The 18056-nt window shown below is 40.8% G+C and overlaps 1 protein-coding gene across 4 annotated transcripts in view; it reads left to right on the forward strand.

Annotated features, from left to right (window-relative positions):
* PTK2 (protein tyrosine kinase 2) overlaps nt 1–18056 on the forward strand; it is a 136182-nt gene that overhangs the window by 69688 nt on the left and 48438 nt on the right. For all 4 annotated transcript variants that reach the window (XM_008568410.1, XM_008568421.1, XM_008568436.1 and 1 more), the window contains 2 exons: nt 1078–1282; nt 16673–16784. In XM_008568410.1, coding sequence (XP_008566632.1) covers nt 1078–1282; nt 16673–16784 — 317 coding nt within the window. The remainder of the gene's footprint in view (nt 1–1077; nt 1283–16672; nt 16785–18056) is intronic.

An 18056-nucleotide genomic window follows, 5' to 3' on the forward strand; every position in this document is an offset into this window, starting at 1 on the left:
GGCCTGTGGCTCACTCGGGAGAGTGCGGTGCTGATAACACCAAGGCCACGGGTTCGGATCCCATATAGGGATGGCCGGTTGCTCACTGGGTGAGCGTGGTGCTGACAACACCAAGTCAAGGGTTAAAAGGGTTAAGATCCCCTTACCGGTCATCTTTAAAAAAAAAAAAAAAAAAAAAGAGGAGGGTTGGTGAAAAAGAAAAGGGCACTAAACATAGAGAATGTAAGGCAAGCAAAGGTATGTTTGTGGCATGTTCAGAAGGTGGCAAGAAGTCCAGATGGCCAAAGTACAGAGTAGTGATTATAAGATGCTGGGAGAAAGCAGCCACCGTTGATGCCAGCCTTCTTTCTTGGCTTCCTTTTCATTGCATTACATAGTCATTGTTCTCAGTTTTAGGGTTTTTTGTTTGTCTTAAAGGTAAATTCTTAAGGATTGTTCAGAAGATATTGAGAAAGTATTTAATTTCCCAAGAGTAGAGTGCAAGAAAACTTTTTGAGGTTGTGTTGTGACATTTGTGGACAAGATCACTACAGTCCAAAGAAGTCCACAGCTTTTCCTGTAGGCAAACAGTGACTGATTAATAGATAAACCAGATAATAATGCCATATGCACCCTAGGCAACCTCATTAAGGGAAACATTTTAAGAAATGTTTAAAATATGTTAAGAGTTAAATTTTAGGATTTTCTTTGTTAGGCCTCAAGTTAGCTGCTATAATTACAAGCAAGTTAGACCAAAGTGGAGGGAAAATCTAAAATTCGTTAAACTTTTTTTGAACTGGTTCATTAAGCCATGAAATATCACTGTAGCTGGTGGGCCATTTTTCTCATATAGGGTTTTCAGAGAAATAAACCTCCAGGAAAAATTATGACTTTTTCCTTGATAATAATTCAGTATTTCATTATTCACATCATATCAAATTATCATTGCTGTTTTTGTTTTATGATAGAGTTAACTGAATGCTGCTTTGGTTCTCTCTCAGCTGGTACTTTAGTACCAACTATGATATTGTTCCTGAAACCTGAGAGTCGCCCTCTTGGAGCTGAGTTCACTGTTGTGTTTTCATTCCCACTTCACAGGTGTATGTATGTGGGAGATACTGATGCATGGTGTGAAGCCTTTTCAAGGAGTGAAGAACAATGATGTGATTGGTCGAATTGAAAATGGGGAGAGATTACCAATGCCTCCAAATTGTCCTCCTACCCTCTACAGCCTTATGACGAAATGCTGGGCCTATGACCCCAGCAGGCGGCCCAGGTTTACTGAACTTAAAGCTCAGCTCAGGTAGGAGCGGGGGTGGAGAGGGCCTGGGGTGGGGGCAGATTATTCTGCTTCTCCTCCTTTGCAGTATAATTGCATTTTAAGGTCATTTTATCAGTACGTCTAAGGCTGAACTATTTCTTATACAAACAAAATTACTTTTACATTGACTTATGTTTCTTTGTATCTTGCTAGAATCTTGCATAAATTATAACTTAAAAATCTTTATAAAGTTGAAATTATGATCACATCTCTCTCCCCTAGCTTGTGACTTAGCATGGCTTATAAGACCAGTAATAATTTAGTTCCTCTCTACCTCTCCAGTCTCATCTCACACAGCCCTTTCATCTCCCTTATACTTTATGCTCCAGCAATACCTAACTACTAATAATCCTCCTAGCATAGCTCACTGCCTTTTCACATGTTATTTTTCTCTCCCAGAAATGCCTTTCCTCACATTTCCCACCTGATAAACTCTTATTCAGTTTTCAGGATCCAGCTTAGGTATTACCTCACTCAGGAAACTTGCCTAATCAACCCTATCCCCAAAGAGATAGCCACTTCTTTGGCACCTTTTGAATACTTCTGTTCTATGTAAAACATCCATTGCTTGTTCAGGTGCCATTTTATTTTGTGGCTCCTGCTTTGTGCCAGGCACTGTTAGACCCCAAACCTCCAGTAGCTCCAGGTCTCCTGGAGGGAACACACAGAGACCATTTGGTGTGCCGAATCCCTCAGAGAAGCGTGTCTGTAGAGTCTACTATTACCTGGCCTAGAGAGGGTCTCGCCTGCTCTCTGTGTCCCTGGCTGGACTCGAGCCTCTTGACAGGCATCACTGTGTCTTACTCATTTCTGAAGTCCCAGTGCCAAGCTTAGGACCTGGCACCACATAAGTGCTCAATAAACATTTGTTAAATTGAATTCGAATCTAGATTGAGACTTAACACTTCAGTAAATGTTTTAATATAATACATAGGCATGAGGAGCTTAATTACATAAACAACATTGTGGTTCAGTGTGTGCTATATCACCTATTTTCACATTTAAGATACTTCCCCAATTTTATGAGGTTTTTTTTTTTTTTCTTTTTTTTCTTGCTGTATGTTAGTCTTTTTCATAAAAATCACCAAGTATCGGGGTCCAGAAGACCCTGAAAGCTCATCTGGCCCAACCTTCTCACCCAGTGCTGAACATGCTGTCAGCCTCACAGCGTCTTCAGGCAGCTCACCCTACTAGACAAGATTCCTGAAAATGAGGACGTTTCAAGGAAGAGTGAGGACCCATGGGTCAAGTGTAAAAGGTTCATGCAGTCAGCGTATGTTCGCTCAGCAGCATCATTGTTCTAAGCTAGGCTCTGTGCGTTACCAGTGGGTAAAACGAGGACGTTTCAAGGAAGAGTGAGGACCCATGGGTCAAGTGTAAAAGGTTCATGCAGTCAGCATATGTTCGCTCAGCAGCATCATTGTTCTAAGCTAGGCTCTGTGCGTTACCAGTGGGTAAAATCCAGTCCCTGCCTCCACAGAGTTTAAAATCTGGTGGAGGAGACTGTGGCATCACCAGTTATTCACAACATGTGAGGATGGGCTCGAAAAGACCAGCCACACTCTTGGTTCCTGGAACTCTAACCCACTGGTGTGGTTCCACTTTCTGGGCCCCATAGGACAACTCTCTTCTTCCTTTCACGCAATAGGCCTTCCACTGTTTCTAGACCCCTTTCTTGTCTCTTCTCAGTTGTCTTCAATCTGAAAATTTCCAGTTTATTATTTAATTCTCTTAGAACGCAATTACATATTCTCTCACTATTAAAGCTGGCTTTTGAACATGCTTTGTTTCATGTTTTGCTCATAAATTTTTTTGTTCCTCCTTGATCTTTCCTCACAATTGGACAGATGCTGTCCTTGACATTTCTCCCTCTCTGATGCTGCTTCCATCACCCTACCTCCCTGGAATCTCCTTTGCCTCACTAACTTGCTGTTCCTTTTCATTACTCTGAGCTTTAACCAAATTTCTCAGCCTCCTGTGTTCTCTAGTTCTCTTCTTGAATATTCTCACCCATTCATGTGGCTCTGCTTCCCCTCTGTCTGTCTGTAGGTTTGCTCCTGCTCTTTTCTCACAAGTCCCAAACCTACATTTTAAGTTGCCAGCTGGACATCATGTTTATGCAAAAAGCAAAGCCGTTACCTTCTTTTGGCCAGCTCTTCTACCTCACAGGTTAGAATGGAGCGTTTGTCTTCATCTCCATTCTAGAATCGCACTTTATTCCTAGCCCACCCATCCAGGCTCCTTTCCCATCTGTCTGCCATAACTGGCTTAGTCAGTCTTCCTGAGGTATCACCATGGGAAAGTAACTCCCCTGCTCAGAACAACTTTCCATGGGTCCTTTTACCTCTCACGTTTTTGGGTAGAAGCTTCCATGGAGCATCTAGGCCTTCTTCCATCGTGGCCTGAGAGCATCTTCCTTTCCCTTTCACATACTGCAGCCAAACTAACCCAGCCCTCGGCCTGAAGTGCCTCCTTCCCTCCTGGGGAGATCCAACCCATCTGTCTCTGCTTCTTTCTCATGCTGGCTCTTCCGTGACTACACAGCTGACAGACCTTTGCCCTCTGAGTCTCCAGAGCTCCTTGTTCTTGTTCTGACCCTACGCTGCCACGGATAGCTGCCTCCGCGTTCAATTCAGTTCGACAAACACTGTTGAGCCTGGTGCTAGTCACTGGGGCAAAGATGACTAAACACTTTTCCTGCCCTCGAGGAGCTCACAGTCTAGTATGTCCCATCCCCTACTAGACTGAAGCTCCTTGAGGACAGGGATCGTCATACTCACCTCAGTCTTGCCCACAACCTCCAGGCCGGGAGCCTAGACACAGGAAGGGTCAGCTAGGCACTGAATTCAGAGCTCAGAGCATGTGAGCTCATCTTATCATTACTTTAAGAAGTGTTACATTAAGGTAAAATAGCTCCAAAAACTATCTAAGACGTATTTTTAGAACTAAATATAATTAGTTTTAAAATGTACCTATACTGTAATTTATGAGAATCTTCTTGCGCAGAATTAGCACAGGTAATTGAAGACTCATTAATTCTCTGTTTTTCTCTTTTAGTCAGAGATGGAGTTTAACTTTGCTTTTGAACATTTCTAATTTGACTATCAAATAGGCCAATAAAATTTAACTTTACAATAGCTTGTACATGTATGTGTAATAGTGTATCACAATAATTAAGGAGGGCCTTTTTTTGAGTTTTTCAAAATTTTTAGTATATCCAGGATTTTGATGAAGTAATAAATTTTGGATAGCCCTTTACCACTCCACGGTAGTTAAAAGTGTTTCCCAAATTCCATGCTCCCTCTCTATCTTAAAAGAAAATATTGCGAGTAGCTTCAAATTACTGTGGGATTGCACTCATCTTTAACTAGACTGTATATTCATTTTTGGGAAAAGTGGTGTTCAAGATGAAGCTTGTTAGGCAAAGTCATTGGAAAATTACTTTGGTCGTATTTCCATGCGTTGATCTCTGTGACTCAAGAAACCTGTCTTTAGGGCCGGCCCGGTGGCACACTGGAGAGTGCGCCGCTTGGGAGCGCTGCGGCGCTCCCACCGAAGGTTCGGATCCCATGTGGAGACCGGTTCCCGCTCACTGGCTGAGCGCAGTGTGGGCGCAACACCGAGGGTAGCGATACCGTTGCCAGTCCCCAGTTCAGGCGCGACACCGAGGGTTGCGATCCCGTTACCGGTCAGTAAAAAAGATAAAAAGGAAAAAAAAAAAGAAACCTGTCTTTAAATCCTGCTTCCTTATTTATACATGTGAATTCATTGAGAAGTGGAATGACATTACTCTGTAGGTAGCTTACTATCAAATGCAAAAAATTTCTCAGAAGGTATTACTGCTTTTGTGCTTTTGACTGGCAGATTGTAAGAGTACACTAAATATTTTTTTAATGAAAGGTCATTTAATTCCTGGTTAATTCAATTAATTCTTTGTCAGGTACCATGCCAAGGAAGCCATAGTAAACAGCTTCAGTATTTGTCCTTTTGGAGCTTACATTCAAAAACAGTATTTCCCAACAGTACTCTCCTTGACTGAGGTATTTGTATGTCTGTAAAAAAAAAAAAAAAAAACATTAGCTTTGTCTCAGTGTAGGGAAACACTTTAAGTTAATATTAAATTTCTTAAATCTTTTTTAGATGAATTAGGGCAGTGAACAAAATTATCAGTTTAAAGTTTTGTTCCATAATTTTTGTATTTTTTTCACTTTTATTAAGGTATAATACACCAACACTGAGTTGAACACTGAATAGAATAGCTCAATGAATTTTCACAAATTAGATATGCTATGTAACCAGCATTCAGAACAAGAAAACAACATTGCCAGCACCCTAGAAATCTGCCAAATGCCCCTAATCACTACTCACCCTCCAAGGGTAACCACTCCCCTGATCATAAATTGATTCTGCCTGTTTTTGAACTTTTTATGGAGCGGGAACCGGTCTGTATGTGGGATCCGAACCCTCGGGCGGGAGCGCCGCCGCGCTTCCCAAGCGGCGCACTTATCCAGTGCGCCACCGGGCCGGCCCCAGTGTGTACTTTTTTTGTGTGTGATTTATTTTGCTTAACATTTAGTTTGTCTAAGATCATCCATATTATTTAGGTAGTTTGTATTTCATTCTCATTGCTGTATAGCATTTGTGAATTTTGTCGTTTTTTTATTTATTCTACCATTGGTGGAAATTTAGATACTTTCTAGTTTGGGGCTATCAAGAATATTGCTCTGTGAACATAATGGTATGTGTCTTTTGGTGAGCATATGTACAGGCATTTCAGTTGAGTGTATGTCCAAGAGTCTGAGTATGCACATGTTTAGCTCCAATACATACTGCCAGTTTTCCAAAGTGTATATACCAATTTATAGTGCTCCCAACAGTGAATTAAAGTTCCAGTTGCTCCAACAATAGTTTTTTTTAAAAAACCTTTTGTCCACAGGCCTCGACCCCCCCCCTCTTCCTACTCCCACCCTGTCCCCTCCTTTCTCCCCCACTTGCCCTTCCCCGCAACTGCTCTGTGGCAGCATCTTAGAATGTAAAAAAATATAATTAATTTAAAAAAATTTTTTTGGGAAATGATTACTTGTTTCTAAGTAAGCCATTTTCACATGTAAAGATGAGATAAAAGGATATACATGATGTCCTAAACCTTTATGTTGTGAAGAACACTGATCTTGTAAGTATCACTGTAGTGGATTGAATTATATCCCCCCAAAACTCACTGCAGCTTGAACTGTGTCCCCCAAGTTTTATGTATTAGAAACTTAGTTCCCACTTTGACTGTTAAGAATGTGGGAAATCCTATTATGGTAATTGACAGATGGGGCCTTGAAGGGGTGATTGGATTGTAGGACCGTGAGGTAGTGAATGGATTAAAAATGGTGGTCATGGGCCTGGTTCTGAGGGCTTTAAAAGAAGAGGAGAGTCTGTCTCTTCCTCTCTCTTCTTATACCATGTTGTGGTGTGAGACCTGTGGGTCATTGTCACTACCACCATATGTATTCCTTGGACTTTGGACATTCCAGCCTCATAAACTAAGCAATAAATTTCTTTTTCTTTATAAATCAGCCAGTTTCAAGTATTTCGTTATAAGCAACAGAAATGGACTATTACAGTCACCTTGGAAAGTGGTCCATGAGTTTGAGTTGGTCTACCATCACTGAGCTCTTTAGAAAGAGCTTCTTTTGTTGATAGCAATTCTCCATCCTTCATGGGTACTAGTTATAACATTAAAAAACTAACAGTTATTGAGCACTTTCTGTTGCCAGGCATTGTGCTGTGAACTTTCAAACATTATTTCACCTTAATCCCCACTGTCCTGGGAGATGTAGGTAGTATCTTCATCAGTTTACAAATGATTAGGTACCTGCGTGGTTAGGCACCTGACCTAAGGGCACAGAGCTGGAATTCAAGGCAAGTTCACCTGATCCAGAGCTTGAGCTGTCAGCTGTCACACTCTACTGCCTTGAAGATGGCTAAAAGTCACTTAGTGCACAATCTTAAGGTTTCGACTGGTAAGCGAGTTGTTAATATTGTTTAGTTATAAAGGAAAAAGAAGAAAGAAAAGAAAAAAAGTACTATTACACAGAATTCCTGCAGCTGGTTTTCTTACATTGTTTGAGTGTCAAGCAAAGTCCCAAAAGGAGCAGCAGCATACCTGGCAGGTGCATGGAAACCTCCACCTAGGGGCTTTGAGGGTGACACAGTTTCCATGTGTTACTTTCAAAGTATTTGTCCTACTGGTTATATTTGTTGTGTTGGCACATCATGAGTATGTTTCATTTTGCTGTTGTGGCCCCCAATAATTTCACGTATAGCGAGGACCAGGTTTGGAAGTTTTTGACAAGGCCAAGTCTCTCCAGAGGTGACTTCAGGCAGTCTGGAGCCAAGCCACACCAGTGGGTGTCATCCACAGTCTGTCGTGAACTTACACTGTGTACAGAGCTTTGACTCCAGCTTGGGGTGTTGGGGATTTTTGTTTTGGGTTTTGGGGTTTTGATATTTTGCGTGTGTGTGGTTTTTGGTTTTGGTTTTTAGTTGTTTAACTTTATATTGTCATGTTTTCCTTCTCAACTTTATCTTACAAAGCTGGCCTTTGAGAGAATCTATTTGTTCAGAACTCTGGCTTATCTCAAAGTGGCTGCAGACACAAGTTTTTACATGTTTTTCATATTGCATCGTAACATTATACCCAAGTGAAGTTATAAGGCATCTCAGGAACACAAACGTTACAAGGTTACTTCAAAAAGTGCGTGGTAAAATATTATTAAAGGATATACAAATCTTTGCATTAACTTTTTGTAATACCCTCGTATTTCAGTTGATCTGTGAGACTGCCAGTTTAATCTAGCAACACGGCTAGAGTCAATGGTGTTTGTGTGTATGTGTGTGTAAATTTTTTAGAGAATGTTTAAAAGGTTGTGTGACCTTGGGCAAGTTACTTTGTGTCCCTGTAAAAGCAGGATCACAAATACTACCCACATTATAGTTTTCAGGATTAACTGAAATAGTTTATCTAAAATTCTTTGAATTGTACGTGGCTCATAGTAGGTACTGAAACTGTGTTAGGTAATCTAGTAGTAAGCAGTAGAAACAACAGAGCTTTTTCTGAAGATCCAGAAGGGACCTGAGGATCTTAGAGTACAGAAGAGTTATCAGTTACAGTTCATTGTCCTTTAAAAAATCTGATTATTTAAATTTAATTTTAAAGTAAGCAGCAAAAGAATTGCATAAGATTGTGGGCTTTGGCGTCACACAGGTTTGAATTTGGGTCCTGGCCCCACTATTTACTATCTTTAGGCAACATCTATAATCCTCAGTTGCCACTTTTCTAAAATAGAGAATATAGTCATAGCTACTTTCTAAGGTTCTTGTGAGATTTAATTAATGAGATAATGCATATAGCCTACTTCAGTACATAGAAAATGCTTTAGAAGTGTTAACTATTCTGTTATCCAGTTATCAAAATACCAAGCACATCTTTTTGACATTTTATAGATGTTTTATAGAGATAGGGATTTTGAGGTGTTAATTTGTGAACAGCATTTTAAACCCTTTTTGATTCTTCATTTATCCTACAATGTGAACTCTAAATTAGAAGCTCTCAAGGTTTAATTAATGATGTGAGATTGCTTGTACATCTTCACTGTGTGTTTTTTTAAAGTGGTTTTGTATTTGCTTCTAAAATTCCTTTCAAAGGCGGTGTCTCAATGCCTTCTTAGTCATCATACCAGTATTTTCTTTCTCATTGCTGTCCTGTTGGTCTAGATATTATCTAGGAGAATAATCTGTTTCTCACTCATCCCCATACATCTGTAAATGTTCCCAGCATCTGAACTTTAAGGGTTTTTTGGTTTGTGTTTTGTTCTGGTCCTCAGCCTTCCCAGTAATAAAAAGTAAAGAGTAAATCTAAGTTTAAAAGTTTTAATTGTTTTCACTAAAAATTATGTCTTAACTGTTTCTCGTCTAATAGTAATTCTTACCCTTCATTGATTCTCACCCACACATAGATATTCTGCACTTTCCATGTGCAGGTCTGTTGTAGTTATATCTCTACGGTTTGTTTTTTTATGAAGTAAACAAATATCTAGTAGTGAGATTTAAACTTACATTTCATGAAAATTAGTTCCTTGTTCTGTGGCTTCATAGATCATTTTCACATGTATTACTTTATTAGTCTGTTTCTGTTGCTTATAACAAAATACACAGAACTGGGTAATTTGTAAGAAAATGAAATTTATTGCTTACGGTTTCTGAGGCTGGGAAGTCCAAAGTCAAGGGAACACATCTGGTGAAGGCTTTCTTTGATGGTGACTTCAGTGACAGCAGGGTATCACATTGCAAAATGGTGGAGCAGAGAGAAAGCAAGAGAGAGACTAACTTCCTCATTCACTCTCTTTTTAAGTCATGAGTCATGGGTCAGAGCCACACCCATGACCACCATTTTTAATCCATACATTATGGCATGGTCCTGCAGACTAATCACCTCTTCAAGGCCCCACCTTTCAATTACCATAATAGGATTTCCCACCTTCTTGACACTGTCACAGTGGGGGTCAAGTTTTGAGGGGACACTCAATCCTAGGTAGTTATCTTATTTGAATTTCACAGCTCCTCTTAAGGATGAGTCTTCTCGCCCTTTTCACTTAAGAAACCTGATGCTAAGAAAAGTTCTGTGACTTGCCCTGCATTATATATCTAACAAAGGGCAGAACCAAGCTCTCGGGCCCCTTCCTTCTACTTCCAAGACCAGTGTTCTTTCTTGTCCGTTTTCTGCAGTGTCCCCCCCCCCCTTACTTTCCACCAACTGTATTTGCCTCAAACTCAGTCCTCTGCTTCTTCAAGTCAATAAAACTGGGGCCTGCCTTCTGGCTGACGGCCGTCAAAAAGTGGGGACACCTCCACACACACCCCCAGTGCCATTCTCTTCCTCCTCATGTCTGCTCCCTCTGGAATCTGGCTGCTTTGGGTTGCTCTCCTGTTCTGTCACAAAGTTGTTTCTTATATCCAGAGGTTATAGTTCCTATCTGCAAGAGGGTTGGTCAAATAAGAGCTACTCATACATGCCAGAAATAGGAAGAGGTGACCATTTTAGAGTAAGATTTAGTAGAAATTGCTTTTCTTATATATAATTTTGAGTTGGTAACACAACAACCAAACAAAAGTGCTTTGTTTCCTGCAGTTTGAGATATTAAGTGAAAGATTCCAGTGTGTTCATGAGGCTGGATGTTCAGTCTACTGTATCTGTTGGTAAGAGAACAGGAGCAGAGGCATACACTGTCACACTGTGATTATGGCATTTAGCCACTAGGTCATCTGGCCTCAGATATACCATCCCCAGCTTCAGCTCAAGCCTCTAGACTTGTTGTCTGCAAAGATACCAGGGGTTTTTTTGTCATTGTTGTTAAAAGGTCAATTCCATTCCTCTGTGATGAGGCAATGTTGGGTAATTATGAGAGATCATGTTTCAAAACTGGTATTCCCATGAACTTGCCAAAACAAGCCATTTCCCTCTTGACTTTTTTCCCTTCAGATTTATTGCTTCTCTATCTCTGGGTGTTTTCCACATTAGCCTAAGTAACTGCAAACCCAGACTGATTTTGTGTCCAAAGCAAATTTTATGATGTCATCCCTTTGTTTAGGTAATGAAAGTTCAATCTTTTTTTTAAAAAAAAAAAAAGGTTTTTCTCTTCATATTAAATAAGGCATAGAGTATTTCTTACATTTAAAGGAGGAAAGGGGCTGGCCGGTTAGCTCTGTTGGTTAGAGCACAGCCTTGTAACACCAGGGTCACAGGTTCAGATCCCCCTACCAGCCAGCCATCAAAAAAAAAAAAAAAAGTTTGGGCCGAGCCCATGGCGCACTCGGGAGAGTGCGGCACTGGGAGCACAGCAGTGTTCTCGCCGCAAGTTCGGATCCTATATAGGGATGACTGGTGCACTCACTAGCTGAGCACGGTGTGGCTGGTCTCAAAAAGGACAAAAAAAATAAAATAAAGGAGGAAATGTTTTTTAGTTTTGGAGAGAAGAGTTTAGTAATACAGTCACTCTCAGGAAAAATGCTACAGAATGAAATAGATAAAAACTCATCTCTTTGCTAGTGATACATTAGGCAGGTGAAAGTACAGAACTAACATTTACTTAAAAGTTTTACCAAGCTTTTTGCATGTAGTTTATTTCTCCGTTCTACCAGTAGATAGGGCAGACTGTTATTCTCCGTTATGAGTGAGGAAACCAATTGAAATGGGCAAGATCTCCTGTGGTTACATAACCCCACAGAGATGAAGCTTATAGCTGTTGTGCTTTCTTCTGAGACAGCTTGAATGACTTGAACATTAACCACTCTGGATTGATTGGCCTTTTCCATTCCTAAAATTTGTCTTTGTTGGAGACTTTTGGTGTCTTAGTTAAGTACTGGAAACAAGGGCCCTAATAGATCACTTTCTTGCTTGCCATCAACATACATTATAAGTGAAATCACATTGTGTTGCTGCAGAAGAGAAATTTAATAAGACCTCTGCACTAGCTCATGGAGGTTGTGAGACCAAGTCTCACAGGGACTGTTGCAGGACTGAAGAAGAAAATCAGAGAACTCTCACAAGTTTTTATGTCCTTTCACTGTGAATTGATTACTTTGACGTTTTCTTTTAAAGTGAGGGAAGTAAAAAATAAATTAACATTAAATAAAGTACTCATATCCCTTCTTCAGGATTCACTTTCTAGATGGGACCTGTGGATAAACAAAGACATAATTATCAAGTGCACTAATGCTTGTTGAATGACAAGTCTCAGCCTTTATGGTTTCATCTAATTGCAAGTTTGAGACTTGGAAGCCACCATTCTAGGAAAAAACAGGGCTCGTTGCCAGTTCACATTAGGCAGCTAAAAGTTTTCAGATGGAATGTATTTGCTACTAAAAATATTTGTAGTTTGGGAAAATATGCTCCAATTTGACCTTCTTGACATTCTGCACATTCTAGTTTGTTGCTCTGGGTTCTTCAGCAGCTGTAGAGAGGGAAGTTCAGTACTGTCTCCTCGTACCCTCTTACTCCATCTATGGACTGGTCTTTCCATTGTAAAAACAGATATTTTATGAGTTATTTATATTCTTGGCCACTCTGAGCAACATGTTGTGCTTTCTCAGAAGCATTTTGACATGCTATTTTTGGTATGAGAATGAAGTACTAGGATTGAGGGAACTCACTTCCCACTTGTTGGGTTCCTTGAGGAACAAGACTGGCGTGTTCAATTAAAGAAATATTGAAGGGTGTATAATATGCAGGTGCTATTTAGCCAACAAGAGAAATTGGATCCATGTCTGACAGCCATAGGAAGCTTACAGCCTAAATCCCACAACATAGCAGTGTATGGTTAAGGGCTGAAATGGAAGATTCAGACAATAAATCCCGTAGGTCAGAGAATAGGGGAAGTTAGGTCTCCTTATGGCAGGCAGCTTCACATGACCTATTTGGAGGTTTTGGGGGAGGAACAGCAGCCTTAAAATTAGGGTGGCCCATTTGACAAAACAACCCATGTGAAATAAAATTGCTTAATGGGATCTATTTAAAACAGAATTCCCATTGCCTTAGAGAATGTGTCCCACTTAGCCTTCTCATAGCCTGCCTGTATTTTAATTATTTTGAAGGAGTACAATGGATAGTTTTTTTCTGTTTCACCAAATCAATGAAAACGAAAAAAAGACAATTTTTAAATTTTTTTCCTGATTTTTTTTTTTCATTGATTTTTATGGACTTTTCAGTTTTCTTCCATCTGGAAGAAAGCAGCCTGCAGCTCCCTCCTGGTGGGCCAGTTGAGAGAACAGGAAGCTTGGTAACGTGCCATCCTGACTGGCTGGTGGGTTTACTCTGCTGATGTGGCTCCTCTTACCCATTCACCTGTCATTTATTAGTGCATGTTGTGACTCAGGATCTGTGCTGATTCTAGGCATGTGAAAATGTGCCTTCAGGTAACAACTTTTGTCCTTCTGGGAGCACAAGTCAAGCAGACAAACATTTACATTATGCTGCTTTTTTTGGGGGGGGGTGGCTTACTGGTACAGGGATTGAACCCCGTACCTTGGTATTTTCAGCTCTACAATGCATTTTGGCACGAGTTAAAATCGAGTTAAACACTAGTTGCTTTAGGAACATATAGGAGAGCACTGTAACTTAGCCTAAAGGGTGTTGGGAGCTCCAGGGAAAACTTTCTGGAGGAACTACTCTTTGACCCTTGAAATGTAACTAGTAGTTGGCAGGTAAAGGAGAGGAAGGTTTTCTTTGTAAGGGAAACCGTGTGAGAGGTGACGAAGAGCATAGTGAGTTTGGAGAACTTAACCTGGGAGAAGAAAAATGAAGAAAGATTGATCATTTTGCTTTTAAAATCACTGAGCGATAGTTACATCATGTGCATGCACATGCACCAGGTCTAAAAAATACATACTTCTTTTCACTCCTTCAGCAGCCTTGTGTGAGGTACAGATATATTTGTGGTTTATAATCTAGAAAGTTAAGTTTACCTTTCCAAATTTCCATTGATAAGTGACCAGGACCTAGTGAAGCTGTATTAGCTCATACCAAAGTATCAACTCCTGTTCCTTAGAGTTGTAACTTTTTTATATTTGTCAAGTTCAAAGGCATTGTATATATCTATGACTATGTTTTAGCAGGCATATTCTTTATCTGTTGGTTTGATTGATGGCCAGTCTTAGTTATTATATTGCTAACACTTCAATAGGTTATTGGATGGATTTGCAAAAAGACATGATTTGTCTTTTGTACCTCAAACTCTAATTGGATTTTAACTCATTTGAAATGCTTGCAGCTCCTCATGGGAGTGGTAGCCATTAGCTACATGAGATGTTATTTGATGGAAAATTTGCAATAGTACTTTCCATTTTTAAAAGCTTCTTGTGTTTCAGAGCTCTTCATATGCATTGTCTGATTTTTGTTTTGATCTTCACAACAACCCTTTGAGATAGATAGTTAGGGGGCATTTCACTCTTTGGAATAGGTAGTTAGGGAGGCACCCGACTTTGTGGGTACTGTTTGCAGGGACAGAGTTATCCATGGTCCTATAGCCTGTCTGTGGCAGAACTTAAACCTGAACTCAGTCCAACTCAAACCCCACCCTTCTCCCACTATGCCTTGCTGTTCTCCCATTTAGTTTGTTCATCACTGATAAACCCTGAATTTTCTCAGCTAAGTTACCTGTCTAATAGATCATGGTAATGCGTGTATTTTATCAGCATTCTGCAGTGTTTATTCATTCAGCAAACATTTAAGTGTCAACCATGCGCCAGGTACTGTGTCATTCAAACTATAACAAAAGTTTCTATAGAGTCATGAATTTAAATACATAAAGAAAATTGAAATATAAAGGTGTTTATTGACATGCAAAAAACGGACAGAAAGTATTGCTGTGCTTCAGTCATGTAACGCTGTGTGCTTGTGATGGGTTTAACTGTAGTCTGCCGGGACTCTTCCTCCCTAACTTCCCCCAGTGCCTGTCCCTGTGCTGAAGCTGCTGGTCCCTGTGCAGCTGGGAATGACCCAGGCAGAGCTCTGTTCTCTCCCTTCAGTTGTAACACTCATATCAAATCTCAGGGTTTTGAGTCTTTCTTTCCCTTTAGACAAAGAACCTCAAAGACCTTATCCTGCACCTTGCACAGAGCAGAAAGTTAGCAAATACTTGCTGAATGATCAGCCTTAGAGCAAGTGCTCTGTTAGAAATAGGTTATAGTAAGTACTTAGGACTACTGATGTTTGTATTGTGCATTATACACACCTAGCAAATGCTCTCACAGCTTGATCTCCTTGAATGCTCTCAGCAACCTGAAGTGAGCATTCTCATTGAAGGGGTGGGGTGGAGAGTGATTCACCCAAGCAGGCCTCTTAGAAACCCCTGTGTTCCTTTCCCAGATGGGTCCCTGGGTGTCAGCCTGCGCCTCTCACCAGGCTCGCCTAGGCCTGGTACAACTGTTCCTAGCAGTCTTGGCCCCGGGTGAGCGTCTTGCCTGTCTTCCGAGGCTGCTGCAAAATTCTTACATAGTGTTCGAGTTTCAAGTTGTTGGTGTGCTCAGCCATGATCAATTAAATGGAGCAAGAAGGAAACCAAAATCATATTTTGGGAGGGGGAGGGGGTGTTTTGACTAAATGCTTTTCTCTGAAGTGGTAATATGATCATTGAACATCCTCTTTCGGTTGGGGGGAGGGTCCTTAACATCTGTAGTGATGGTTTGCTGACTCAGGACAGTTATGCAATGAGTTTTGTCTGTCTGTTCTTGATTCAGAAGGTGACTGTGTGAGTTGGATTTTGTGAGAAACAGCATGCTCTAGCCTCCAGCCAAGGAGGAATGTCTTTTTAAACAGTTGAGCAAATTCCCAGATTAGAAAGAGTCTGGTGCAGCTGATGTCACTTTTTCCTGAGTAATTCTGGGTGGTTATTTACTGCACTGTATCTACCAAGAGGCCAGAAACTTTGAATGAGCTTCATTATTAGAACTCTAGAGTTGCAGGCATGTAGGAAAGAGCTGTTTGCCGAAGTTAGGACGAAGGTTTCAAAAAGCTGCTGCCCTCTGAGCCCTAAGGAATCTGTGTGGAATGGGGAGCTAGCAAAGTCTCACTCTGGCTGCGTTCTGAGGAGTTGATACGATGGCAGACAGCCAAGGCTAAGAAGCCGCCTAGCAGTCACTGTGGCTGCGGTGGCGGAGCCACAGTGTTATGTGGGGCTTCAGATAGCTTCTGAGTAGTCAAGCAGCGGTAAGTAGTGGTGTTACTAACTCCGGGCTTTCAGGGTAAAGCAAACAGTATTTTTGGAAGCACTTGTAAATACTGTTGCATTTTTCCTTATTTTCCTGATCAGATAAAGTACTGCTTCAGGTGAAAGTCAGTAGGAAGATTGTATTGAGCAGTTCAGGGAGATTATTGGCCAAATTACTAATTGGTAATGTAATATACCAGTGTGGTCATATGTAGGAGTCTGGGTTCATATGAAGAGTCTGTCTTCAGACATGTATATGCTTGATAAAGTGCTATGGGGATTCCTCAGGGTAATTCTGTTCTGCTCAAAATAAACTTTGGCATACGAACATTTCATCTTAGCCTGCCCTTCATTTTCCCAACTTCTCTTTTTTCTTACCAGCTGTCTTTTTCTTACCTATGGCTGTGTTTTAAATGGGCTTGCCTGTTCAGAGCAAGGCCTTTCTAGAATAATTTCTTGAAGAGTTAGAAACTTGACCCTTTCTTCCCTCTGTCTAGGATCCTCGATTATTATCATCTACTGTCGGCCAACTGGTGTTGCTTAGATAAGTTGGGGTAGGGTCTGGTGTTTGTGGGTTCTGATTGTCAGCTCCCCTTAAAACCATGTGTTGTCTCTCTAGCACAATCCTGGAGGAAGAGAAGGCTCAGCAAGAAGAACGGATGAGGATGGAGTCCAGAAGACAGGCCACAGTGTCATGGGATTCTGGAGGGTCTGACGAAGCACCACCCAAGGTAGCCAAGGTCTCCACCCCAGCTTTGGAGCTACTCTTAACTAACTTTTGAGTTTTATGATATAAGCAGCTGTTTTCTGTGAGGAAAATCAAATATCAGGTTATCCTAAGAGTACTAGTTACAGCACTGACTAGTTGTTTTTCATTTGCTCTTCTTCTGTACGTTACCCTCATGTACACCCGTTTTCCTAATTTGCATTTCAAGTAGAGGCTATTTGAAGTCATGGGCAGTTGGATTAGAAGTGATTTTAAAATCCTCTTCCTTTTCTTTTTCACCTCCCCTCCTCCACATCGTGAAACTTTAAATGGGCTGCCTGACTTAGGGGAGGCTTTTCCTTTGTTGGTTGACAGAGATCTCCATAATGATCAAGTCTGGGTTAAAACATCAAACTAGGCCATGGATGCATTACATTTTTGCTTTATTTAAAAATAAGTCCATTTGGGCCGGCCCGGTGGCGCACTGCTACAGTGTGCCGCTTGGGAGCACGGTGGCGCTCCCACTGAGGGTTCGGATCCCACATACAGACCGGTTCCCGCTCACTGGCTGAGCGAGGTGTGGGAGCAACGCCGAGGGTTGCAATCCCGTTGCCGGTCCCGGTCTGGTGCGGGCGCGACACTGAGGGTTGCGATCCGTTGCTGGACACGAAAAAAGACAAAAAGGAAAAAAAAAAAGTCCATTTGCACCTGACAATGCTTCTTTTGTTTCTGAGAACTTTGTGTACATTTTCTGACTTTTTCTTGAAACCAATGGCTAGATTGTGTGAGAGAGAGTACATCCTATCTGCTTTCGATTCCTTTGTGAGATCTGCTAGCAGCATCCTGCCCATTCACGTTCCAGGTCCTTTACTGGATTTCCTCTCTTATGTCCGAGAAGATGGCCTGGGCCTTTTACAAAAGCTGGGCTATGTTGTATCTGGGGGTTTTGGACAGAGTTGGCCCTAAAACGCTTTCCTTAGATTAAGAAGTCTTTACATACCTTTTGCTTTTGACAGGATGCTATTTTCACACACTGGCTTACTTGCCATGAATAATCCAATTCAGACCTTTTTCTGGAAAGTAAGTAGTTTATATGCTTTTTTTTTGCAGTTTACTTACCTATTTGGTATTTGTTAGCTAAGAGTGTATTAAGAAACTTTGACAATTATTTACTTAATCTTTTAAAAATATGTTCAGAAATCTGTTAACAATGGACTATTTGAATGTTGTCCTAACTTTTTTATCATGATGATGTCTGAAAACTTTTATTTTCTCGGTCATCATTTTAAACTGTGTA

Source organism: Galeopterus variegatus, unplaced genomic scaffold (assembly GCF_000696425.1).
Source record: "Galeopterus variegatus unplaced genomic scaffold, G_variegatus-3.0.2 Scaffold24, whole genome shotgun sequence".
In the NCBI taxonomy this organism is placed as follows: domain Eukaryota; kingdom Metazoa; phylum Chordata; class Mammalia; order Dermoptera; family Cynocephalidae; genus Galeopterus; species Galeopterus variegatus.